This window comes from Mobula hypostoma, chromosome 5, assembly GCF_963921235.1.
Source record: "Mobula hypostoma chromosome 5, sMobHyp1.1, whole genome shotgun sequence".
In the NCBI taxonomy this organism is placed as follows: Eukaryota; Metazoa; Chordata; class Chondrichthyes; order Myliobatiformes; family Myliobatidae; genus Mobula; species Mobula hypostoma.
This window is the reverse complement of record NC_086101.1, coordinates 108,576,430-108,603,147: the sequence shown is the minus strand read 5'-3', so window position 1 is coordinate 108,603,147 and position 26,718 is coordinate 108,576,430. Positions and strand designations below refer to the sequence as shown.

The 26,718-nt window shown below is 43.0% G+C and overlaps 1 protein-coding gene across 2 annotated transcripts in view; it reads right to left on the bottom strand.

The window, feature by feature from the left end:
• The window catches only part of LOC134346902 (E3 ubiquitin-protein ligase RNF167-like), a 184,760-nt gene that overhangs the window by 22,866 nt on the left and 135,176 nt on the right, over positions 1-26,718 (bottom strand). For both annotated transcript variants that reach the window (XM_063048736.1, XM_063048737.1), the window contains exon 10: positions 3,338-3,418. In XM_063048736.1, the coding sequence (XP_062904806.1) occupies positions 3,338-3,418 (81 nt within the window). The remainder of the gene's footprint in view (positions 1-3,337; positions 3,419-26,718) is intronic.

Sequence of the window (26,718 nt, the reverse complement as noted above, 5' to 3'; positions counted from 1 at the left end):
CAGAACAGATAGTGGAGAGGTTTTGGAGACAGATATTGGTAAGATCTCAAACTCACAAAACAAAAAGTTAAGCATGGTGCGAGCTACGTATATTTCAATGCATGAAGTACTGTAGGAAAGGCAGATAAGTTCGGCATTAATCAACAACTAGAATTATGATATTGTGATTAGTGAGACTTGGTTGCAGGAGCAGCAGAATTGGCAGCTCAATATTCTGTGATTCCATTGTTTTAAACACAGCAGAGTGAGAAAGATTAAAGGAGGAGAGGTGGCACTACAAGTCAGAGAAAATGACACGGCAGTACTCAATCAGGACAGATTGGAGAACTCATCTAGTGAGGCGTTATGGGTGGAACTGAGAAATAAGAAAGGTATGATCACATTAATGGGGCTATATTACAGGCCATTGAACAGTCTGCAGGAATTATAGGAACAAGTTTGAAGAGAAATCGCAGACTGTTGCAAGGAACATAAGGTTGTTATAGTAGGTGATTTTAACTTTGCACATATTGACTGGGACTCCCATACTGCAAAAGGACTAGATGGGATAGAGTTTGTCAAACTTGTTCAGCAACATTTCCTTAATCAGTACGTAGAAGTCCCAGTGAGAGATTTTGCGATACTTGATCTGATATTAGGGAATGAGGAAGGGCAGGTAACAAAAGTTTGTGTAGGGAACACTTTGCATTTTGTGATCACAATGCCAATAATTTCAAAATATATATGCAAAAAGATAGGTCTGGTCTGCGGGTTGAGCTGCTAAATTGGAGAAAGGCCAATTTTGATGTTATCAGAAATGATCTGGCAAGTGAGGATTGGGGCAGGCTGTTTACTGGCAAAGGTGTACTTGGTAAGTGGGAGGCCTTCAAAAGTGGAATTTTGAGAGGTACAAAACTTGTATGTGCATGTCAGAAGAAAAGGTAAAGATAATAAGTGTAAGGAACCTTAGTTTTCGAGAGACATTGAGGCCCTGTTTAGGAGAAAAAAGGTGCACAGCCGATATAGGCAGGTAGGTACAAATTAGGTACTTATGGAGTGTAAGAACTGCAAGAGAACACTTAACAAAGAAACCAGGAGGGCTAAAAGAAGGCATGAGGTTGCCCTAGCAAACAAGGTGAAGTAGAATCCTAAGGGATTCTACAGATATGTTAAAAACAAAAGGACTGTAAGGGACAAGATTGTTCCTCTAGAAGATTAGAATAGTAATCTATGTGTAGAGCCAAAAGAGATGGAGGAGGATGTCAAATAACTTTATTGCGTCTATAACCAGGAGATGGACACAGAGTCCATACAAGTGAGACAAAGCAGCATCAACTTCATGGAGCTTATACAGTTTACAGAGGAGGAAATGTTTGCTGTTCTGGAAAATCAGGGTGGATAAATCTTCAGGGCCTGACAAGGTCCTACAGGAGGCAAGTGCAAGTGCAAGTGCAGAAATCGCCAGGGCCCTTGCAGAGATATTTAAATCATCCTTAGCGACAGAAGAAGTACCAGAGGATTGGAGGATAGCCAAAGTTGTTCCACTGTTTAAGAAAGGCTCCAGACAAAGAACAGGAAATTATGGGCCAGAGAGTCTGAAATCAATAGTGGGAAGGTATTCGAAGGGACTGGATATATAAGTATTTGGATAGACATGGACTGATTATGATAATCACTATGGCTTCATGAGTGGTAGGTCATGTCTAACCAATCTTAGAGAATTTTTCAAGGAAGTTAGCAAGAAAGTGGATGTTGTCTACATGGACTTTAGTATGTCATTTCACAAGGTCCTGCATGGGAGGTTGGTCAAGAAGGTTCGGTCGCTTGGCATTCAAGAAGAGGTAGTTAATTGGATTAGACAATGGCTTTGAAGGAGAAGCCAGAGAGTGGTAGTAGAGGGTTGCCTCTCTGACTGGAGGCCTGTGACTATTGGAATGCTGCAGGGATCAGTGTTGGGTCTTTTGTTGTTTGTTACCCATATCAAACATCTGGATGATAATGTAGTTAACTGGATTAGCAAATATGTGGATAACACCAACACTGGGGGTGCAGCGGACAGCGAGGAAAGTTATTATGGCTTGTAGAGGGATCTGAATCAGCTGGAAAAATGAGCAGAAAAATGTCAAATAGAATAAAATTCAGACAAATGCAAGGTGTTGCACTTCAGTAGAACCAACCAGACAAGGTCTTACACTGCGAACAGTAGGACACTGAAGATTGTGGTAGAACGAAGAGATCTAGGAATACAGCTCCATAATTTGTTAAAAGTTGCGTCATGGGTAGCTAGGGTCATAAAGAAAGCTTCTGGCCCAATGGCTTTCATAAATCCAAGTACGAGAACAGGAAATGGGATGTTATGTTGAAGATGTTGGTAGGGCCTAATTTGGAGTATTGTGTGCGGTTTTGGTCACCTACCTACAGGAAAAATGTAAATAAGGTTGAAAGAGTACAGAGAAAATTTACAAGGATGTTGCTGGGTCTGGAGGAGAGTTATACGGAAAGATTGAACAGGTTAGGTCTTTATTCCTTAGAATGTAGAAGATTGAGAGGAGATTTGATAGAGGTATACAAAATTATCGGGGTATAGATAGAGTAAGTGCAAACAGGCTTTTTCCACTGAGGTTGGGTGGGACTACAACTAAAGGTCATGGGTTAAGGCCATAAAGTGAAAATTTTAAGGGGAACATGAGGGGGAACTACTTCACTCAGAGGGTCAACAAAGGCAGTGCATGCAAGCTTGATTTCAACGTTTAAGTGAGATTTGTACAGATACATGGATAGTAATGGTATGGAGGGCTATGGTCCCGATACAGGTTGATAGAAGTAGTCAGTGTAAATTGTTTTGGCATGGACTAGATGGGCTGAAAGACCAGTTTCTGTTCTATATTTTTTTATGACTCTACAATGTTTCAACTTTAGTGCTTTCCAGATAAACATGGGATTTGTTAACTCAGAATTCCTCCTGCTGGAAGTCCATTAGCAATAGCAGAAGGGGAGAGAGGAGAAGGAAACAACTATTCCTTCCAGTAAGAGAACAAAAGACTGTTGTAACCACGACAGTGGCTCCCATGTTGTGAGGGTGGCCGCCAAGGACAGTGGTGCAGATGTCTGACAGGCACTCACTCCTCAGTGACCTACTACAATCTTGAAACCACATAACTTTGGCTTTCACCAATTCCAACCAAAAACCAAACATGTCACTTTGGATAACAGACAACCGACCCCGAAAAACAGCTTATCTCCCCTGCAACTGCTTCCGTGTCCTGTGCTCACGACCTCCTGTACATCTCTGTAACCCCTGCTTCACAGTCTCTGCACAGAAATCGCCCTCTGCCTTGGATAGATTAGAATGACTTACCATGCGAGCAGGGCAGTATTCGAAGTTTGTCACCCTCCTCGTACTCGTCAAGACAGATTGCACAAACATCATAACCATCTCCTGCATTGAAACAAAATGTTTACATTCTGTAACAAGACACCAGCACTCAACACAATATAAAAGAAAACAACAACTAAAACCAGGTTCCCATTGCTGACAAACCCATGCCTTCAATTACCAGCTCTCAGCGAGTTGTGAAAAAAAATAATTCAGGGAGATTTGGATGTGACTTGTTCTTTCAGTTTGCTGGTGTGTTGATCAAAAATGCAGCGTGTAACGGTGCTTTGGGATGAGGTGAGCACTGGCAAGGGGACAGCAGGAGGATAAATAAAAATATTTCAAGAATATGGTAATACTTGGTATACAGTGACACCTCAACCATTAATGGGGATACAGTGACACCTGTCACCGGGGGTACAGTGAAACCCTCAACCGTCACCGGGGTACAGTGAATCCCTCACCCGTCACCGGGGGTAAAGTGAACCCCTCACCCGTCACCGGGGCTACAATGAACCCCTCACCAGTCACCCAGGATGCAGTGACACCCTCACCAGTCACCGGGGGTACAGTGAATCCCTCACCCGTCACCGGGGATGCAGTGACACCCTCACCAGTCACTGGGGATACAGTGACACCCTCACCAGTCACCGGGGGTACAGTGAACCCCTCACCAGTCACCGGGGGTACAGTGACACCCTCACCAGTCGCTTTGTGTACAGTGAACCCCTCACCTGCCACTGGGGATATAGTCACCCCCTCATCTGTTACTGGGGATACAGTGAACCCCTCACCCATTACTGGGTGTACAGTGACACCTCACCCATTACTGTGGGTACAGTGACATCCTCACCAGTTGCTGGGTATATAATGAACCGCTCAGTTGTTGGCGGGTGTGTTTTGAACACTTAATTTACAGGAAGCGGTTTAAGTTTCTCAGTAAGTAGCTTGTTTCAGAAAAATGAGACTGTATGCAAGTAATAATGCCTTTTTTAATCTCTCAGAGCAGCCTCAGCCAAACGGGGCTTTGGTTGAGAACAGCAATGTCTACTTTTTAAACACTCATTAAAAACTAAAAGCTATTTAATGGGAAGTCAAGGTGCAATTATTTTATAAAGGTGTAAAAAAGTGCAAAATGGATGACAGATCAGAGGTGGGGTACTGTGTCGCGAGTGACGCATCTCCTGATGCACCACCCCATTCAACCATCTATAAGTCGCAACTGAAGAATAGGATGGTTTACTCTACCACAATTCAGGGCAAAGCAGCCTGCCTGCTGACACACTAAGCATTCTCCCTCCACAACCAGTACACAGTGGCTGCACGTATAAATTGACAAACTCGCTGCAGAAAACAATGAAGCTCCTTCGACAAAAGCAAGAATGGTATTTCTTTGAATAGTGCCACTGAGCCACCATCTTGATCTGCTATGGTTCATCTTATAATTGCGTTCTCACAGTCCTATGACTTGACCTAGTGTTGATGAAATTAGAAGGAAGACTGCAGAGGGTGGGGTTGCATTCTGACATTAGCCTTTCCCGACATCAGCTCTGAAAGTCACATCCTGTAATACTCCACTACCATTCCATTCACCAAGGCCTTGACATTTATTTTTTTACAACTGCGGGAACTAATTTCCCACTCAGAGCAGGAAATTTTTACATGGCCTGAAAACTGTGCAGCACTTCGTAGTTTTTTTTAAAACAATATGCATACTGTCAATATTTAGAGTGAAAATTGAAAAATTTATTTATTAATTGAAGTTTACAATGAAATACAGTACACTCAGACGCCGCATAGTGCTGATTCGTTTCAATGTAGGTATTCAATTCTGTAATTGAAATTTTTAAAAATGATAAAAATTCATTCTAAACAACACTGAAAACTTCTCAAGAGTGGTCGCTATTACAGTAAACATTCAAATAGATAATGAGAACGTTTTACATACTCTCTGAGCCACTCACAGCCAATCACACATTAGTTCAAGCTCTGCCTCCCCCACGTGTGTAAATGTTTTTGCTTCCTCACTAATTTATTCCATTTTTCCCCCACCCATAATGCCTGGAAAATGGTTTGCAACTTCCAGTGAGGGTAGTACGTCTAAGATGACTAGGAAAAGCATTAGCATGGCTGTGAAACTGCAAGTGACACAGCGTTTGAAAGCTGGTGAATGGAGTGGGGAAGAAGCTATGGCCAGAAGCATGCAATGACGTCCTAGGATTGCAGACGGAACCAGTCATCCAAAACATCATTGAACTGGCCAATGAAGTGGGATTAGAGGCGATGTTGAAGAGTTACTGTATTCTTATGATGAGGGCCTTAATAACAAAGAGCTTCAAGAGTTGGCAGAGCAACACATCCTGGGTGAATCTGAGGTCATGATGGAGAACAGGAAACACCAGCAAGAAACCTGACCGCAAAATTCCTCAGCACTGGTATCACCACAATCATACAAATCATGGACCAGTTCATCGATAATGACCCTTACAGGGAGCAAAGCAACAAGGTTCTCAACATGATTTCCTGCTACTGAGAACTGCTTCATAAGAGGAAACTTAAGAAAAGGCAGTCAATTCTCGATGCCTACTTGAAGAAGCCAAAGTTAGAGGAGGACCCACAGCCTGGTCCCTCCTCTAAGCTGTAACCACCACCCACTTACCTCCGTTGCTGCTGCAATGTGTTGCTGTTCCACTGATGTACAGGTTAGGTCTATATGCATGTTTGTTACTCCACGAATTACTGCATATACATAAAATAATATATCATATATCTCAGGTTTGATTTCTTTAATCAGGCACACGTCCATTTATGTAATGTTACACTGACCCTGCATAGTGCTGATTTACACAGCACTCCCACCTCTGAGGAACGCCTCCTCAGCATTAAGCAGGGTCTGAGTGTACGGAGAAAATCTTTTACATTTGTACAATTTTTCTTGTGTCTTTATTACAAATCCATGTCAATAAAAGCTGTTCAGGTTAATTTTGCATCCAGATAAAAGATACATCTTAATACTCATTAGATCATCCATATGTTCCACTTCTAGTCTCTGGGTTTAAATTTGATGGAATTCCTAAGATTAAATCCATATTTGCAGTCAGCACTAGAAGCTTGAAATGTTCCAACAATGTCAACAAGAATTGACAGTTCTTCAAATTCTTCTAAGCACATAGTTCAATATATCAATGAACACCTTAATTGAACCAGTCTTAAACACAAACCACATCTCAACACAAGCAAACGATCTAATGCAGTCAAAACAACTGACAGGCACAGTGGCAAAAGAAAAATGTTTTGACTAGATGGCGTCGCTGTTCAGCAGGCTTTCGGTTTAACAATGAACTACTGATTTCCATTCAGTGTTTATTGTTACAATCTGTAACAGTGTTGTAACATGAAGCACTGACAATGTAAATACATTAAAGCTCTAAAATGTTTCAAAGTAAAGGTTGTGGTATATTTATTTTGAAAATTTACAGATTATATTCATTAAAACATAATTAATTACAGGGTATTTCACAATTCTATTAATATAGATTTCAAAATTATATTTGCATAATTTCAAAATTATATTAACATTATATAAAAGAAAATTACAGCTGCATGGCAACAAAGGCTATGTGTATGGGAGCATTTCAGTTACTCTGTGGCCACGCACCTGCGCAGCTTAGAGGGAACAGTAGCCCTTGACTTTCTTCCAAATGTCTAACATTTGCTCTTTTCCCCCTGCTCACTATTTGGAGGCCATTCAAACTCACTCAGCAGTATAGAGGCTTCTGTAGTTTCTATAGTGTTCTTTTTCCAATAATCCAGCCTGGAGGAAACAATTCTGAAGCTGTAGAACTCAAATGTTATTCTGCAGTTCCTACCTCCCAGACACTGCTCAACCTCACAAGATTTCCAGCACTTTGTCAATGTATCGCAGATTTTCAGCATCCATTACAATTATAATCCACTGATGCCTACTATAAGCCTACTGACTCTCACAGCTATCTGGACTATTCCTCTTCTCACCCTGTCTCTTGCAAAAACACCATCCCCTTCTCGCAATTCCTCCGTCTCCGCCGCATCTGCTCTCAGGATGAGGCTAGGGGCTTCGCTTCCTCCACTATCAACTCTGCTCTTAAACGCATCTCCCCCATTTCACGTACATCTGCCCTCACTCTATCCTCCCGCCACCCCACTAGGAATAGGGTTCCCCTGGTCCTCACCTACCACCCCACTAGCCTCCGGGTCCAACATATTATTCTCCATAACTTCTGCCACCTCCAACGGGATCCCACCACTAAGCACATCTTTCCCTACCCCCCCCCTGCATTCCGCAGGGATCGCTCCCTACACAACTCCCTTGTCCATTCGTACCCCCCATCCCTCCCCACTGATCTCCCTCCTGGCATTTATCCGTGTAAGCGGAACAAGTGCTACACATGCCCTTACACTTCCTCCCTTACCACCATTCAGGGCCCCAAACAGTCCTTCCAGGTGAGGCAACACTTCACCTGTGAGTCGGCTGGGGTGATATACTGCGTCCGGTGCTCCCGATGTGGCCTTTTATATATTGGCGAGACCCGACACAGACTGGGAGACCGCTTTGCTGAACACCTACGCTCTGTCCGCCAGAGAAAGCAGGATCTCCCAGTGGCCATACATTTTAATTCCACATCCCATTCCCATTCTGACATGTCTATCCACGGCCTCCTCTACTGTAAGGATGAAGCCACACTCAGGTTGGAGGAACAACACCTTATATTCCGTCTGGGTAGCCTCCAACCTGATGGCACGAACATCGACTTCTCTAACTTCCGCTAATGCCTCACCTCCCCCTCGTACCCCATCTGTTACTTATTTTTATACACACATTCTTTCTCTCACTCTCCTTTTTCTCCCTCTGTCCCTCTGAATATACCCCTTGCCCATCCTCTGGGTTCCCCCCCCCCGTCTTTCTTCCCGGACCTCCTGTCCCATGATCCTCTCGTATCCCTTTTGCCTATCACCTGTCCAGCTCTTGGCTCCATCCCTCCCTCTCCTGTCTTCTCCTATCATTTTGGATCTCCCCCTCCCCCCCCCACTTCCAAATCCCTTACTCACTCTTCCTTCAGTTAGTCCTGACGAAGGGTCTCGGCCTGAAACGTCGACTGCTCCTCTTCCTAGAGATGCTGCCTGGCCTGCTGCGTTCACCAGCAACTTTTATGTGTGTTGCTCCATTATAATTAATGACTTTGTGGACAAAGTTGTGCATGATGCAAAGGTAAGCTGAGAGGCAGATAAGGTTGAGGAGGCAGAGAGTCTGCAGAACAACTTGGACAGATTAGGAGAATGGGCAAATAAGTGTATGGTCATGCACTTTGGTAAAAGGAATAAAAATGTAGACTATTTCCTGAACAGGGAGCAAATTCAGAAATCAGAGGTACAAAGGGATTTGGGATTCATCATTCAGGATTCCCTGAAGGTTAATTTGCAGGTTGACTCAGTGGTAATGAAGGGAAATGAAGTGTTAGCATTCATTTTGAGAGGACTGTAATATAAATGGAAGGATGTAATCCTGAGGCTTTATAAGGCAGTGGTCAGACCACATGTAGAGTATTGTAAGTATTTTGGCCACCATATCTAATAAAGTATGAGCTGGCACTGGAGAGAGTCCAGAGGAGGTTTATAAGAATGATCCCGGAAATGAAAATATTAACATCTGAGGAGCGTTTGATGGCTCTGGGCATATACTTCCTGGATTTAGAAGAATGAGGGGGAAACTCATTGAAACATATCTATTATAGGAAGGCCTAGATAGAGAGGACATGGTGAGGATGTTTCCTAAACTGGGGGAGTATAGCATCAGAGGACACAACCTCAAGATAGAAGGACGTCCCTTTACCACAGAGTTGAGGAGGAATTTCTTCCGCCAGAGGTTGGTGAATTGGTGGAATTTTTTTACCACAGACGGCTGCCGAAGCTGAGTCATTAGGTATATTAAAGTGGAGGCTGATAGGTTCTTGATTAGTAAGGGCATCAAAGGTTACAGAGAGCAGGCAGAAGAATGGGTTTGAGATGGATAATAAATCAGCTGTGATGGAATGGAATAAATGGCCTAATTCTGCTCCCATGTCTCATGGTCTTATGGTCTAATAAATCTTTGAGCATAAAGACATCTTTAGAGTTAGTGCTTGATGCCAACTGGGGACAACATATGGAATGTAATACGAAAAGGGCACCTGTCTGAAACATGAAGATCGATGTCTAAATGAATCTGATACAGTGTGGGTTGATGGTTGCTGTGCTCATGCAGCAGCAGAAGAAAGAGCCTGTCAAACCAAACATTAACGCCCTGGGCACGTGCTGCTAGGTCATCGGATGACTGTTAGTGAGAGCAGGTGAAGCAAGTCCATGAAATCAAGTGCGTTGTCCAATCTGTCACATCACACAAGCAAAAGGGAAAATAGGGAGGACAAGCAGATCAAGAAACAGCAAAGGGCATTTCTTGGATGAAATGAAAATATACATTATAGGCCAACTGCTCTCCTGGGAAAACAATGGACAGAAGAGACTTGAAAGAAAAAAGCACAAAATGGTGCACTGGATGTTTGCAATGTAGGAGTTAATTCAAGAGAAGAATAACTACAAAAGTTTGGGTACCCCTGATCAAGATTTCTGTTACTGTGAATAACTAAGCGAGTAAAAGATGACCTGATTTCCAAAAGGCATAAAGTTAAAGATGACACATTTCTTTAATATTTTAAGCAAGATTACTTTTTTTATTTCCATCTTTTACAGCTTCAAAACAACAAAAAAGGGCCCGAAGCGAATGTAAGGGCACCCTGCATGGTCAGTACTTAGTTACACCCCCTTTGGCAAGTATCACAGCTTCTAAGCGCTTTCTGTAGCCAGCTAAGACTCTTTCAATTCTTGTTTGGGGGATTTTCGCCCATTCTTCCTTGCAAAAGGCTTCTAGTTCTGTGAGGTTCTTGGGCTGTCTTACATGCCCTGCTCTGGAGGTCTATCCACAGATTTTCAATGATGATTAGGGTGGGGGACGTGAGGGCCATGGCAAAACCTTCAGCTTGCGCCTCTTGAGGTAGTCCATTGTGGATTTTGAGGTGTGTTTAGGATCATTATCCTGTTGTAGGAACCATCCTCTTTTCATCTTCAGCTTTTTTTTTACAGACGGTGTGATGTTTGCTTCCAGAATTTGCTGGTATTTAATTGAATTCATTCTTCCCTCTATCCGTGAAATGTTCCCCGTGCCACTGGCTGCAACACAAGCCCAAAGCATGATCGATCCACCCCCGTGCTTAACAGTTGGAGAGGTGTTCTTTTCATGAAATTCTGCACCCTTTTTTCTCCAAACATACCTTTGCTCATTGTGGCCAAAAAGTTCTATTTTAACTTCATCGGTCCACAGGACTTGTTTCCAAAATGCATCAGGCTTGTTTAGATGTCCCTTTGCAAACTTCTGATGCTGAATTTTGTGGTGAGGACGCAGGAAAAGTTTTCTTCTGATGACTCTTCAATGAAGGTCATATTTGCGCAGGTGTTGCTGCACAGTAGAACAGTGCTCCACCACTCCAGAGTCTGCTAAATCTTCCTGAAGGTCTTCCTGATTTGCCTTTCTAGTAATCCTACGAGCAGTTCTCTCGGTCTTCCGGACCTTAACTTGACCTCCACCGTTCCTGTTAACCGCCATTTCTTAATTACATTACGAACTGAGGAAACGGCTACCTGAAAACACTTTGCTATCTTCTTATAGCCTTCTCCTGCTTTGTGGGCATCATTTATTTTAATTTTCCAGAGTGCTAGGCAGCTGCTTAGAGGAGCCCATGGCTGCTGATTGTTGGGACAAGGTTTGAGGAGTCAGGGTATTTATAAAGCTTTGAGATTTGCATCACCTGGCCTTTCCTAATGATGACTGTGAACAAGCCATAGCCCTAACAAGCTAATTAAGGTCTGAGACCTTGGTAAAAGTTATCTGAGAGCTCAAATCTCTTGGGGTGCCCAAACTTTTGCGTGGTGCTCCTTTCCTTTTTTCACTCTAAAATTGTACAAAACAAAATTAATACACTAATCTTGCTTAAAATGTTGAAAAGAATGTTTCATCTTTAACTTCATAACTTTTGGAGGTCAGTTCAACTTCTACTCACTTAACTATTCACAATGACAGAAATTTTGATCAGGGATGCCCAAGCTTTTGCATCCCACTGTACGTAAAACTTTGCTCAGGCCATATTAGGACTATTGTGAGCAGTTCTGACCATAAGACCATAAACCACAGGAACAGAATTGGGGCATTTGGCCCACTGAGTTTGCTTCACCATTTCATCATGGCTGATCCATTTTTAATCTCAGCCTCAATCTCCTGCCTTCTCCCCATATCCCTTCATGCCCAAATATGCCCTAGAGTCTATCAACCTCTGTCTTAAATATACATAAAGACTTGGCAACAAATTCCACATATTCACCACTCCCTGGCTAAAGAACTTTCTCCTCATCTCCAACCTAAAAGAACGCCCCTCTATTCTGAGGCTGTGTCCTTTGGTCTTAGACACTCCCACTATAGGAAACATCCTCTCCACATCCACTTTGTCAGGGCCTTTCACCATCCGATAGGTTTCAATGAGGACACCCCTCATTCTTCTGAATTCCAGTGAATGCAGTCCCACAGCCATCAAATGTTCTTCATATGACAAGCCATTCAAACCGGGAATCATTTCCATGAACCTCCTTTGAACCCTCTCCAGTTTCAGCACATCCACTCTAAGATAAGCAGACTAAAACTGCATACAATACTCCAAGTGATGTGTCACCAGTGCTTTATAAAGTCTCAACATTACACCCTTGCTGTTATAATCTAGTCCTCTTGAAATGAATGCTAACATTACATTTGCCTTCCTCGCCACAGACTCAACCTGCAAAGTAACCTTTACAGAATCCTGCACAGAGTTTTTTGTATTTGCTCGCCATTTAGAAAGCAGTCAACTCTTTCATTTCTTCTACCAAAGTGCATGACCATACACTTCCCGACACTGTATTCCATCTACCATTACTTTGCCCATTCCCCAAAACCGTCTAGGTCCTTCTGTAGCCTCTCTACTTCCTTGAAACTACCTGTCCCTCCACCTATCTTCATACCATCTGCAAATGTTGCAACAAAGCCATCAATTGCATCATCCAAATCATTAACATATAATGTAAAAATAATCGGTCCCAAAACACACTCCTGTGGAACACCACTAGTCACTGGCAACCAACCAGAAAAGGCTCCCCTTATTCCCACTCTTTGCCTCCTGCCAATCAGCCAAAGCCCTATCCAAGCTAGAAACTTCCCTGTAATACCATGGGCTCATAGCTTGTAAAGCAGCCTCATGTGTGACACCTTGTGAAAGGCCTTCTGAAAATCCAAAAACCCAACATCAATTGATTCTTTGTATATCCTGCTTGTTAGTTATTCAAAGTATCCAAAAGATTTGTCAGGCAAGATCTTCCCTTGAGAAAATTATGCTGACTACGGCCTATTTTATTATGTGCCTCCAAGTACCCCGAAACCACATCCTTAATAATTGACTCCAACATCTTCCCAGCTACTGAGGTCAGTCTCCTAGATGGTCAGATCTGCACCAGCTGCACCGAGATGCAGCTCCTGAGAGACCATGTTAGGGATCTGGAGCTGCGGCTCGATGACCTACAGCTTATTAGGGAGAGTGAACAGGAGATAGAGAGGAGCTACAGGGGGTTAGTCACCCCGAAGCTGCAGGAGTTAGATAAGTGGACGACAGTCAGGAAAGCGAAGGGAAGAGCTCAGATAGTAGAGAGCACCCCTGCGGCCATCCCCCTCAGTAATCATTATCTCGTTTTGGATGCGGTTGAGGGGGATGACCTACCAGAGGACGACCACAGCGATCTTGTCTCTGGCACTGAGCCTGGTTCTGTGGTGCATAAGGGAAAGAGGAAGATGAGGAATGTGTTAGTCATAGGGGATTCCATAGTGAGGGGAACACACAGGACATTCTGTCAGCCTGATAAGAGATACCCGCATGGTGTGTTGCCTCCCAGGTACGGGATATCTCGGATTGGGTGCAGAGTATTCTGAAGGGAGAGGGTGTACCGCCAGAAGTCTTGGTACACATTGGTACCAATGACATAGGTAGAAAAAGGGAGGAAGTTCTGAAGAGAAAATTCAGAGAGTATGGTAGGAAGCTGAAAAGCATGGCCTCTAGTGCTAGCGAATGCAAGAATAGCATGATCAGGCGTATTAATGTGTGGCTGAAAGACTGGAGTAGGGGACAGGGCTTCAAATTCCTGGATCACTGGGGCTTCTTCTGGGGGAGGCATGACCAATACAAAAAGGACAGGTTACACCTGAACCCAAAGGGGTCCAATATCCTAGCGTGCACATTTAATACAGCAGTTAGGAAGGGTTTAAACTAATTTGGCAGGGGGATGGGAACCGGAGTGATAGGGTTGAGGAAGAAGAAAACAGAAATAAATCAAAGATAGCATGCAACAGAGATTATAGAAAGAACAGGCAAGAGATGAGGCTTAATCAAAGCCAGTGGCACGAGTTACAGGGCCATAGAGGTGTGGTGCAATTAAAACAGAAAGCAACAAATACTGGACTGAAAGTGTTATATTTGAATGCACACAGCATCAGGAATAAAATGGACATAATTCAGCTACAGATTGGCAAATATGATGTTGTGGCCATCTCTGAAACTTGGCTAAAGGACGGCTGCCTTTGGGAGCTGAACATCCGAGAATATACAGTATATCAGAAAGATAGGTTTGTAGGCAGAGGTGGTGGTGTGGCTCTGTGTATAAGAAATAATATTAAATCATTAGAAAGAGATGACATAGGATTGGAAGGTGTAGAGTCTCTATGAGTTGAGTTAAGAAATGGCAAGGATAAAAGGGCCCTAATGGCAGTTGTATACAGGCCTCGAAACAGCAGCCGGGATATGGATTACAAATTACAGCAGGAGATAGAAAAGGAGTGTCAGAAAGGCAATGTCATGATAGTCGTTGGGGATTTTAACATGAAAGTGGATTGGGAAAACCAGGCCAGTACTGGACCTCGAGAGAGAGAATCTGTAGAGTGTCTAAGAGATGGCTTTTTAGAACAGCTTGTTGTTGAGACCACTAGGGGATTGGCTGTGCTGGATTGGGTGTTGTGCAATAATCTGGAGGTAATTAGAGAGTTTAAGATTAAGGAACCCTTAGGGAACAGTGATCACAATATGATCAAATTCACTTTGAAACTTGAGAGGGAAAAAATAAAATCTAATGTGTCAGTATTTTAGTGGAATAAAGGAAATTACAATGGCATGAGAGGGGAACTGGCCAAAGTTGACTGGAAAGGGACATTTGCAGGAAGGACAGCAGAGCAGCAATGGCTGGAGTTTCTAAGAAAAATGAGGGAAGTACAAGACAGATATATTCCAAATAAGAAGAAATTTTCAAAGGGAAGAAGGACACTACCGTGGCTGACAAGTGAAGTCAGAGCCAAGGTAGAAGCAGAAGAGATGGCATACAAGGAAGCCAGAGCTAGTGGGAAGATAAATGATTGAGAAGCTTTTAAAAACTTGCGGAAGGAAGCTAAGAAGGTCATTACAAAGGAAAAGATGAATTATGAAAGGAAGCTGGCAACTAATATCAAAAAAGATACTACAAGCTTTTTTAAGTATATAATGGGTAAAAGAGAGTCGAGGGTAGATAGAGGACCAATACAAAATGACGCTGGAGATATTGTAATGAGAGATACAGAGATGGCAGAGGAACTGAATGTGTATTTTGCACCAGTCTTCACAGTGGAAGACACCTACAATATACTGGATATTCAAGAGTGTCAGGGAGGGAAGTTTGTGCAGTGAAAATTACGACTGAGAAGGTGCTCAAGAAGCTTAATGGTCTGAGGGTGGATAAATCTCCTGGACCTGATGAAATGCACCCTCGGGTTCTGAAGGAAGTAGCTGGAGAGATTGCAGAGGCATTAACAATGATCTTCCAATAATCGATAGATTTTGGCATTGTACCGGATGACTGGAAAATTGCAAATATTACTCCACCATTTAAAAAGGGCGGGAGGCAGCAGAAAGGAAACTATAGACCTGTTAGCCTGACATCAGTGATTGGGAAGCTGACGCTGAAGAAGAGGATTTCTTGGAATGCATGCGGGATGGTTTTCTGAACCAACATGTCAAGGAACCAACTAGAGAGCAGGCCATTCTAGTCTGGGTGTTAAGCAATGAGGAAGGGTTAATTAGCAATCTTGTCGTGAGAGGCCCCTTGGGTAAGAGTGACCATAATATGGTGGGATTCTTCATTAAGATGGAGAGTGACATAGTTAATTCAGAAACAAAGGTTCTGAACTTAAAGAAGGGTAACTTTGAAGGTATGAGACGTGAATTAGTTAAGATAGACTGGCAAATGATACTTAGAGGGTTGACGGTGGATCTGCAATGGCAAGCATTTAAAGATCGCATGGATGAACTACAACAATTGTTCATCCCAGTTTGGCAAAAGAATAAACCAGAAAAGGTAGTGCACCCGTGACTGACAAGGGAAATTAGGGATAGTATCAATTCCAAAGAAGAAACATACAAATTAGCCAGAAAAAGAGGCTCACCTGAGGGCTGGGAGAAATTCAGAGTTCAGCAGAGGACGACAAAGGGCTTAATTAGGAAAGGGAAAAAAGATAATGAGAGAAAACTGGCAGGGAACATAAAAACTGACTGTAAAAGCTTTTACAGATATGTGAAAAGAAAAAGATTGGTTAAGACAAATGTAGGTCCCTTACAGTCAGAAACAGGTAAATTGATCATGGGGAACAAGGACATGGCAGACCAATTAAATAACTACTTTGGTTCTGTCTTCACTAAGGAGGACATAAATAATCTTCTGGAAATACTAGGGGACCGAGGGTCTAGTGAGATGGAGGAACTGAGGGAAATACATGTTAGTAGGGAAGTGGTGTTAGGTAAATTGAAGGGATTAAAGGCACATAAATTCCCAGGGCCAAATGGTCTACATCCCAGAATGCTTAAGGAAGTAGCCCAAGAAATAGTGGATGCATTAGTGATAATTTTTCAAAACTCTTTAGACTCTGGACTAGTTCCTGAGGATTGGAGGGTGGCTGATGTAACTTAGCTTTTTAAAAAAGGAGGGAGAGAGAAACCGGGGAATTATAGACCAGTTAGCCTAACATCGGTGGTGGAGAAGATGCTAGAGTCAGTTATCAAAGATGGGATAACAGCACATTTGGAAAGCGGTGAAATCATCGGACAAAGTCAGCATGGATTTGTGAAAGGAAAATCATGTCTGACGAATCTCATAGAATTTTTTGAGGATGTAACTAGTAGAGTGGATAGGAGAGAACCAGTGGATGTGGTATACTTGGATTTTCAAAAGGCTTTTGACAAAGTCCCACACAGAAGATTAGTGTGCAAACCCAAAGCACACGGTATTGGGGTATGGTAGTGATGTGGATAGAGAATTGGTTGGAAGACAGAAGCAAAGAGTGGGAATAAACGGGACCTTTTCAGAACGGCAGGCAGTGACTAGTGGGGTACTGCAAGGCTCAGTGCTGCGGACCCCAGTTGTTTACAATATATATTAATGACTTAGATGAGGGAATTAAATGCAGCATCTCCAAGTTTGCGGATGACACGAAGCTGGGCAGCAGTGTTAGCTGTGAGGAGGATGCTAAGAGGATGCAGGGTGACTTGGATAGATGAGGTGAGTGGGCAAATTCATGGCAGATGCAATTTAATGTGGATAAATGTAAGGTTATCCACTTTGGTGGGAAAAACAGGAAAATAGATTACTATCTGAATGGTGGCCGATTAGGAAAAGGGGAGGTGCAATGAGACCTGGGTGTCATTACACACCAGTTATTGAAAGTGGGCATGCAGGTACAGCAGGCAGTGAAAAAGGCGAATGGTATGCTGGCATTCTTAGCAAGAGGATTCGTGTACAGGAGCAGGGAGATACTACTGCAATTGTACAAGGCCTTGGTGAGACCACACCTGGAGTGTTGTGTGCAGTTTTGGTCCCCTAATCTGAGGAAAGACATTCTTGTCATGGAGGGAGTACAAAGAAGGTTCACCAGATTGATTCCTGGGATGGCAGGACTTTTATATGATAAAAGACTGGATCGACTAGGCTTATACTCGCTGGAATTTAGAAGATTGAGGGGGGATCTTATTGAAACGTATAAAATCCCAAAAGGATTGGACAGGCTAGATGCAGGAAGATTGTTCCCGATGTTGGGGAAGTCCAGAACGAGGGGTCACAGTTTAAGGATAAAGGGGAAGCCTTTTAGGACCGAGATGAGGAAAAACTTCTTCATACAGAGAGTGATGAATCTGTGGAATTCTCTGCCACAGGAAACAGTTGAGGCCAGTTCTTTGGCTATATTTAAGAGGAAGTCAGATATGGCCCTTGTGGCTAAAGGGATCGGGGGTATGGAGAGAAGGCAGGTACAGGGTTCTGAGTTGGATGATCAGCCATGATCATAATAAATGACGGTGCAGGCTCAAAGAGCCAAATGGCCTACTCCTGCACCTATTTTCTATGTTTCTATGTTGGAATTGATTGTTAGGGATGAGATTACGGAGTACCTGGAGGCACATGACAAAATAGGCCAAAGCCAGCATGGTTTCTTGAAAGGAAAATCCTGCCTGACAAACCTACTGCAATTCTTTGAGGAAATTACAAGCAGGGTAGACAAAGAAGATGCAGTAGACGTGGTGTACTTGGATTTTCAGAAGGCCTTTGACAAGGTGCCGCGCATCAGGTTGCTTAGCAAGATAAGAGCCCATGGGATTACAGGGAAGTTACTAGCATGGGTGGAGCATTGGCTGATCAGCGGAAAACAGAGAGTGGGAATAAAGGGATCCTATTCTGACTGGCTGCTGGTTACCAGTGGAGTTTCACAGGGGTGGTGTTGGGAACGCTGCTTTTTATGATGTTTGCCAATGATTTGGACTATGGGATTAAGGGATTTGTGGCTAAATTCCGCGATGATACAAAGATAGGTGGAGGAGTGGGTAGTGTTGAGGAAACACAGAGCCTGCAGAGAGACTTAGATAGTTTAGGGGAATGGGCAAAGAAGTGGCAAATGAAATACAATGTTGGAAAATGTATGGTCATGCACTTTGGTGGAAGAAATAAACGGGCAGACTATTACTTAGATGAGGAGAGAATTCAAAATGCAGACATGCAAAGGGACTTGGGAATCCTCATACAAGATACCCTAAAGGTTAACCTCCAGGTTGAGTCAGTTGTGAAGAAGGCAAATGCAATGTTGGCATTCATTTCTGGAGGTATGGAAGAGCAGGGATGTAATGCTGAGGCTCTATAAGGCACTTGAGACCACACGGAATATTATGTGTAGCTTTGGGCTCCTTATTTTAGAAAGAATTTACTGATATTGGAGGGGGTTCAGAGAAGATTCACAAGAATGATTCCAGGAATGAAAGGGTATCAGGAACGCCTGGCAGCTCTTGGGCTGTATTCCTTGGAGTTCAGGAGAACGAGGGGGATCTCACAGAAACATTCCGAATGTTAAAAGGCCTGAACAGATTAGATGTGGCAAAATTACTTCCCATGGTAGGGGGTTCTTGGACAAGAGGGCACGGCTTTAGGATTGAGGGATGTCCAGTTAGAACTGATAAGCGGAGAAATTATTTTAGTCAGAGGGTCGCAAATCTGTGGAATTTGTTGCCACGAGTGGCTGTGGAGACCAAGTCACTGGCTGTATTTAAGGCAGAGATAGATAGGTTCTTGATTAGCCAGGGCATCAAAGGGTATGGGGTGAAGACAGGGAGTCGGAATGATCCGATGAATTGGATCAGCCCAGGATTCATTGGCGGAGCAGACTCGATGGGCCAAATGGCCTACTTCTGCTCCTATATCTTATGGTCTTATGGACTAGGGGAGGGAGGGAGGGGAGGGAACTTCGACTCAGACCATGAGAGGCCTGCGTCGGGCATTTTCATGCCTTACAAGGTGCAGATTGGAAGTCTGTGTGGGGCGCCACAAAATTGCATGGCTTTTTCTGCAACACTGGAGGGTAAGAGAACACCTGACAGAATTATATAAAAATTATGATGGTTATATATTGGGTAGGTAAAGTGTTATTCCCAGTGTTCAAATGTTAAATACTGGAGGAACACACATCGAAGTTGCTGGTGAACGCAGCAGGCCAGGCAGCATCTCTAGGAAGAGGTACAGTCGACGTTTCAGGCCGAGACCCTTCGTCAGGACTGCAAAAGCCATGCAATTTTGTCCAACCTCTCCTTCTAACTACTACTCTCTAATCCAGATATCATCCAGGTGAACCTCTTCTGTACCCTCTCCAAAACTTCCCACGTCTTTCTTGTAATGGAGCAACCAGAATTTTAAAGGCAAGATGACACAACCATGACTAAAAAGAGAAGCCAAAGAGAGGGCACATAATAGAGCAAAAATTAGTTGGGAAGTTAGAAGACTGGGAAGCTTTGAAATACCAACAGAAGGCAACTAGGACCTTTTAGGACCGAGATGAGGAAAAACTTCTTCATACAGAGAGTGGTGAATCTGTGGAATTCTCTGTCACAGGAAACAGTCGAGGCCAGTTCTTGTGACTATAGGGATCGGGGGTACGAAGGACTGACCAAGGGTCTCGGCCTGAAACGTCGACTGTACCTCTTCCTAGAGATGCTGCCTGGCCTGTTGCGTTCACCAGCAACTTTGATGCGTGTTGCTTGAATTTCCAGCATCTGCAGAATTCCTGTTGTTTGCATTTTTAAATACTGGAGGGTTCAGTTTTAGGCAAGGGAAGGTTTCTAAGCAATTTAAAAAGGAAAGTGCATTTTTAACACAGGTGGGTGCCTAGAACACACTGCCTGGGGAAGTGGAGGAAGCCCATGCAATAGCAACATTTAAGAGGCATTTAAATTTAAGTTCAAGTTCAGTGTATAGTCATTCAACCATACACCTGTATATCAAACGAAGCAACATTCCTCCAGTATATTTAACTCACACACAACCCAGAAAGTAATATTCACATGTAAATTGTTGCTGTTCCTTTTCGCACCTTGTGGTGCATTGTTTTTGCAGTTTCCTAAGCATTTGTCTGTATTTTCTGAGGCCAAGTTGCTAGCTTGATGCTTAACCCAGCACAGATGGAAAGCGTCCGGTGCTGGGTTAAGTGGGATGCCACATCTCCGGCCGGCTATTATCACAAATAATTTAACACAATATGTGAATATGCGAAGCAAGTTAAACAGTAAACAATATAACGCTACTGGTGCTTCATACATGATGAGAACTGGTGGTGACAGGCAGTTCAGTAGTCTTACACCTTGGGGGAAGCAGCTGCTTCCCATCCTAATATTTCTTACCCTAATGCTATGGTACCTCCTGCCTGATGGTAGGGGGTCAAAAAGATTGAGGGACAAATGGGAGAGATTACTGATATGCTAAGGGCCCTGTGTACGCAGTGCTCCAAATAAGTAACACTAATGGATGAGAAAAAGATGCTGATGATCCTCTCAGCGGTCCTCAAAAAGCTTTGTAGGGTCTTACGGTCAGATGCCTTGCAATTCCCATACCAGACGGTGATGCGACTGGTCAGGCCACTCCCGATGGTGCTCCTGTAAAAATTGATTAAAATGGCCTTGCCCCCCAATGAGCCCTATATAGACAGTGTATTGAATTTTTTAGATCTACCTAAACTTACAGATTTACAAAATGAAAGTTTATTAGAACCAGTAATTGTCAAAGAACTGAACGTGGCCATCTCTAGGTTAAAGGCTGGAAAGTCCCCGGGTTCTGATGGGTTTACCTCAGAGTGGTACAAGTCCCTGAAGACACAGTTAGCCCCATTACTACTTAACACCTTTAATTGGATCTTGCAGAGAGGAGAAACTCCACCTTCCTGGAGAGAAGCGATTATTTCAGTTATTCCTAAAGAGGGTAAAGATAAACTAGAATGTGGCAATTATCGGCCAATTAGTGTTCTTAATTTAGATTACAAACTATTTACATCTATATTAGCGCGCAGATTGGAAAAGCTTTTGCCTGGCCTAATCCATTTAGACCAGACTGGATTTATTCAACAAAGACAAACACAGGACAACATAAGGAGAACTCTGCACATATTAGAACAGGTTAATAAGAACGAGACAGAGACAATGGTAGTAGGATTGGACGCTGAGAAAGCTTTTGATTCGGTTAGTTGGGCATTCCTATACAGAGTGTTAGGAAGATTCGGCTTTCAAGAAAGGTTTATTAAAGTAATTCAGACTCTGTATGACAGCCCAACAGCCCGAATTAAGATAAATGGGGACCTCTCTGACTCCTTCATTTTAGAGAGAGGCACTAGACAGGGATGCCCAATTTCTCCTCTCCTTTTTGCGCTATATATTGAACCACTTGCCCAACTAATAAGACAGAGCGAAATCGTAAAAGGTATCAAGGTGGCAGGGATTGAACAGAAAGTGGCGTTATTCGCAGATGATGTTTTGGTCTACCTGAGTGAACCAGAAAAATCATTTATAGGATTGTTTACACTGTTGGATGACTTTGGGAAAATATCAGGTTATAAAATAAATGTAAAGAAAACGCAGGTTATGTCCCTAAATTATACACCATCCAAAAAGTTGCAGGATACATACGATCTTAAGTGGGAAGCTAAATCATTAAAATATTTAGGAATAACCCTGCCGAAGGATCTTTCAACACTGTCACAGGTAAATTATGGGTCATTAATCTCAGAGATAAAAGCAGATATGCATAGATGGAATCTTATCCCCTTTTTAAGTTTAAATTCAAGGATAAATACTATAAAAATGAATATTCTTCCTCGGTTATTATATCTTTTCCGTACTTTACCAGTGGAGGTGGATGATAATCAATTCAGGGAATGGGACAAATGGATTTCCCGCTTCATTTGGCAAGGAAGGAAACCTAGAATTTGATATAACACCTTACAGTTAGGGAAGGAAAGAGGAGGTATGGTTCTTCCTTGCCTGAGAAATTATTTTTATGCCTCACAGATAACCCCTCTGTTATATTGGTGTAAATAGGGAATATAAGGCTAGATGGAAGGAAATAGAATTTGGATTAGTTGACAGTTTTCCTCTTCAGGCCTCAATAGCTGACAAAGGATTGATGGCCCAGTTGGAAAAATTTAATAATGCTTGGATAAATCTTACATTAAAAGTATGGCAGAAGGTGGTTAATTCATGTGGAATTAATAACATGCTAAAACTCTTTAGATGGTGTGCATATGATACCGAATTCCTTCCCAACAGAGGAGATAAAAGACTTGAGCTATGGATAAAGAAAGGTCTTACAACCTACCTCTCATTTATAGATAAAAGAGTATTACAAAGTTTCCAAATCCTGCAGGACAAACATGGCCTAGAACATAATGACTTTTTTAGGTACCTTCAAATACGAAACTATGTTAACCAGAGTTGTAGATATACAGACCTATCAACAGTAGAATTAGAATTTTTCAAGATTCTGAATTCGGCTTGCAGTTCAATACCTAGTAAATCAGTTTCTCGCCTATATAATGCACTCTCCCATGCTAAAAATGTAAATACACTGTATATTAAAGAGAAGTGGGAGAAAGAAGCGGGGTTGGTACTTTCAGAGGAGGCTTGGGGGAAAATCTGCAGCTTTCAATGGTCCTCGACTAATTCTTTGACTTGGAGAGAACATTGTTGGAAAAACATTATAAGATACTTCAAGACCCCATATCAGGAAAAATATAAGGATACAAATGTGATGTGTTGGAGAAGGTGCGGCTCCAAGGAGGCAAATCATTTTCATATTTTCTGGGATTGCCCTAAATTAAGTCTATTTTGGGAAGGTATTCATAGAACATTAGTTAAGGTACTTAGGTCCCAGATACCTCTGAACTTTGAGACGCTCTATTTGGGGCATGTATTGTTCCTTGAACAGAAGGAAGATATAAAGTTGCTGCAGGTCCTCTTAGCGGCAAGTAAGAAATCAATCACTAGAAAATGGCTAAATCCAATACCACCTACATTAGAAGATTGGTACGAAATTATCTTGGAAATATTTAAAATGGAAAAGTTGACCTACTCCCTGAGAACTCAAAAAGAAACATTTTATCAAATCTGGAATAAATGGATTGAATATATAACCCCAATGCGAGCAGACTTTAGATGACTCTCCTAATGATTTATATTGCTCTTCTCATCAACACAGTAATATTGCTAACGTAAGCACCCCTAGTCTAAATGTTTGTTGTTTTTTTTGGAAAATAGAGAATTAACACAAGTAAAGGGAAAGATTTGGGAAAGGGATAAAAAAAAATGAAAAAATTAAGTAGTAAGTACATAGGGATTGGATAATTATGTCTGCGGGCAGGAACAAGCACGAACAAATTGGGATATAAACACCTACAATGGTTGGTATATAGGCTTGTATGCAACATTTTGGACCAGTGGAAATGGTCCAGAAGGGTTGTATGGAAACTATTATTACCATTTTTCTTAACAACTAATTTCATTACTTAGCCTAATAGGTTAGATTTACCACAGTACATAATTATCTATTTAAATGTTTATTTTGCTTTTATATCATCTTAATGTGTACTTAAGAATGTATAAATAATTGTAGTTTTATACATATAAAAAAAGGAAAAGGTTATATGTGTGAAAAAAGTACATGATAATTGTGAACTCCTTATCCAAATAAAAATAAAATTAAAAAAAAAATAAAATGGCCTTGCCTCAATTTCCTCAGGAAATAGAGTCAATGCTGTGCTTTCTTGACCAGAGAGGTGATGCTGAAGGACGAGGTGAGATCAGCCATTATGTGTACTCCTAGAAACTTCTCTCCACAGAGGAGCCATATATGTGTAGTGAGGAGTGGTCAGATTGCATCTTCCTAAAGTCCAGAATAATCTCTTTAGTCCTGTTGTGCTCTCACCTTTACAGGCACATGAACAGCAAGGAATGGAGGGATATAGACCATGTGCAGACAGGTGGGATTATTTAGGCTGGAATCATAGCCGGAACAGACATGGTGGGCCAAAGGGCCTGTTCCTCTCTGCTACAGATAGAAGCTCTCATGGCAAGAAGAATGAATGACAGTAATGTTCAGGAGAATGGGCAAGTTATGCTCCTACCTTCCAAAAGGGCCTTTCCCACCAGCAACATGAAACTATACAAATGCAGGGAGTTCACATTTTTATCCAGTCACATCTTTCTTTCTATCACACAAGATGGCGGGCACACTGTGAACCACCGCATCTACTTCAGAAAAGTGGATAGTTATTTTTCTCATCTGGTACGATCTACCCACCTACCTACCTATTGCCTGTTATGCCGTTGGCACTCAGTGTAGCAACTAGTCAGAGGGTGGAGCTTAGGACGATGGCACCTAATGGCCACTCCTTTGCTTGCATCTTCAGAAGCAGCTCTATTTCTATTTTTAATATCTCCTTTTTTCCTTTTCGGGGTTCTTTTGAAGACCCTAACCTGGAGTTACACGCTGACTTTAGTTCTTTGCAGGAATAGGACCCACTCTCAGGGCCTTATGGCCGGCTGCTTTTCAATATGCCAAGGACGCGGCCTAGAAGACTAGCTTGCCCTTCAGGGTACTGGATTTTCACGGCTCGGGAGGCAGGTGGATTCGAGGTTGGTGCCGCTGCAGAAAACTGGTGTGTTGTGGGAGTACACGGAAGATCAAAAGCAGCAAGCTGGCTGCTAGCTGTATGCCCAGAGACCCGAGATCTTTGGGCACAGAGCTCGGAAAAAGCAACACAGCAGACTTTTAACATCATAAATTGACGAGTTATTTTATTATGTCTCCGTTCTCACTGTGAGATGGGGAAACCTCTTTTTCCGTTATGAGAGAGAGAGGGGGGGAGAGGGAGAGGGAGAGGGAGAGGGAGAGGGAGAGGGAGAGGGAGAGGGAGAGGGAGAGGGAGAGGGAGAGGGAGAGGGAGAGGGAGAGGGAGAGGGAGAGGGAGAGGGAGAGGGAGAGGGAGAGGGAGAGGGAGAGGGAGAGGGAGAGGGAGAGGGAGAGGGAGAGGGAGAGGGAGAGGGAGAGGGAGAGGGAGAGGAAGAGGGAGCCAGCCCGTGGTATGTCGAATACCAGGTGAACGAGTAGTCTTTGGGGTAGTCTGTGTCTTTATTGATGCTTTGCTGTATGCTTGCGTGTTCGGTAGAGGGTGCAGATGCTTTTTTGCTGGTGGGGGGAGTCGTCGCTTTGCTGCTGCTTATGTGTGGGAGGGGGGGCTTCGGGGTTCTAACATTTAACTGTCATTCATTCTTTGGGGCACTCCTCTGTTTTCGTGCATGTTTATTAAGGAAAAGAATTTCAGGGTATATATTGTATATATATCTCTGACATTAAATATACCTACTGAAACCTATTGAATTAAGGCCCTCCATCTCTGGCAATGTTCAGGGCTTCCTACATCATATCAGTAGCTTGGTTTTCAATATGGTCAGCCATGCAAGTTTTTAGATTATGAGAACACTCAGTCCTCATTTATTGTCATTTAGTAATGCATGCATTAAGAAATGATACAATGTTCCTCCAGACTGCTATCACAGAAAAACAGGACAAACCAAAGACTAATACTGACAGAACCACATAATTATAACATATAGTTACAGCAGTGCAAAGCAATACCATAATTTGATAAAGAACAGACCATGGGCATGGTAAAAAAAAAAGTCTCAAAGTCCCAATCGACTCCCGAGTCCCCGATAGCAGGCGGCAAAAGGGAGAAACTCCCTGCCATAAACCTCCAGGCATCGACGACTGCCGGTGCATTAGAAGCAGCCGACCACAGCCAACACTGAGTCCATCTATCCAAAAACTTCGAGCCTTCGACCAGCCCCTCCGATACAGCCTCCCAAACACCACCCTTTGCCGAGCGCCTTCGACCTCGCCCCAGCCTCCGAAACAAGCAAAGCCGAGGATTCGGGGCCGCCTTCTCCAGATCATACAGTAGCAGCGGCAGCGAAGCGGGCATTTCAGAAGTTTCTCCAGATGTTCCTCCGTACTCTCATGTCTGTCTCCATCAAATCAGAATTGTGCATGGTACCCTACTTAACACACAAAAAATATCATTCACCGGAGAGGCCGCGCACGCTGTGTCGCACCGCCATCTTCTCCTCCTCCAGTTCCAGGTGAAGACTCAGGAATACCATCACACTCAGATGTAGAAAGATTCTTCAGTGCTGTTTCCATTACAGTTTTGTTTTACCAGTCAGAGTTGTTAACCTTGAGCTGAACCCCTGAACCTGGAGGACTGGTGGACCACTCTGAGTCTGGCCTCCACCCTTTGACCTGTTTGGCATGGGTGACCCTACCAAGAGCCAAAGCATAATGCCCTGACTTCA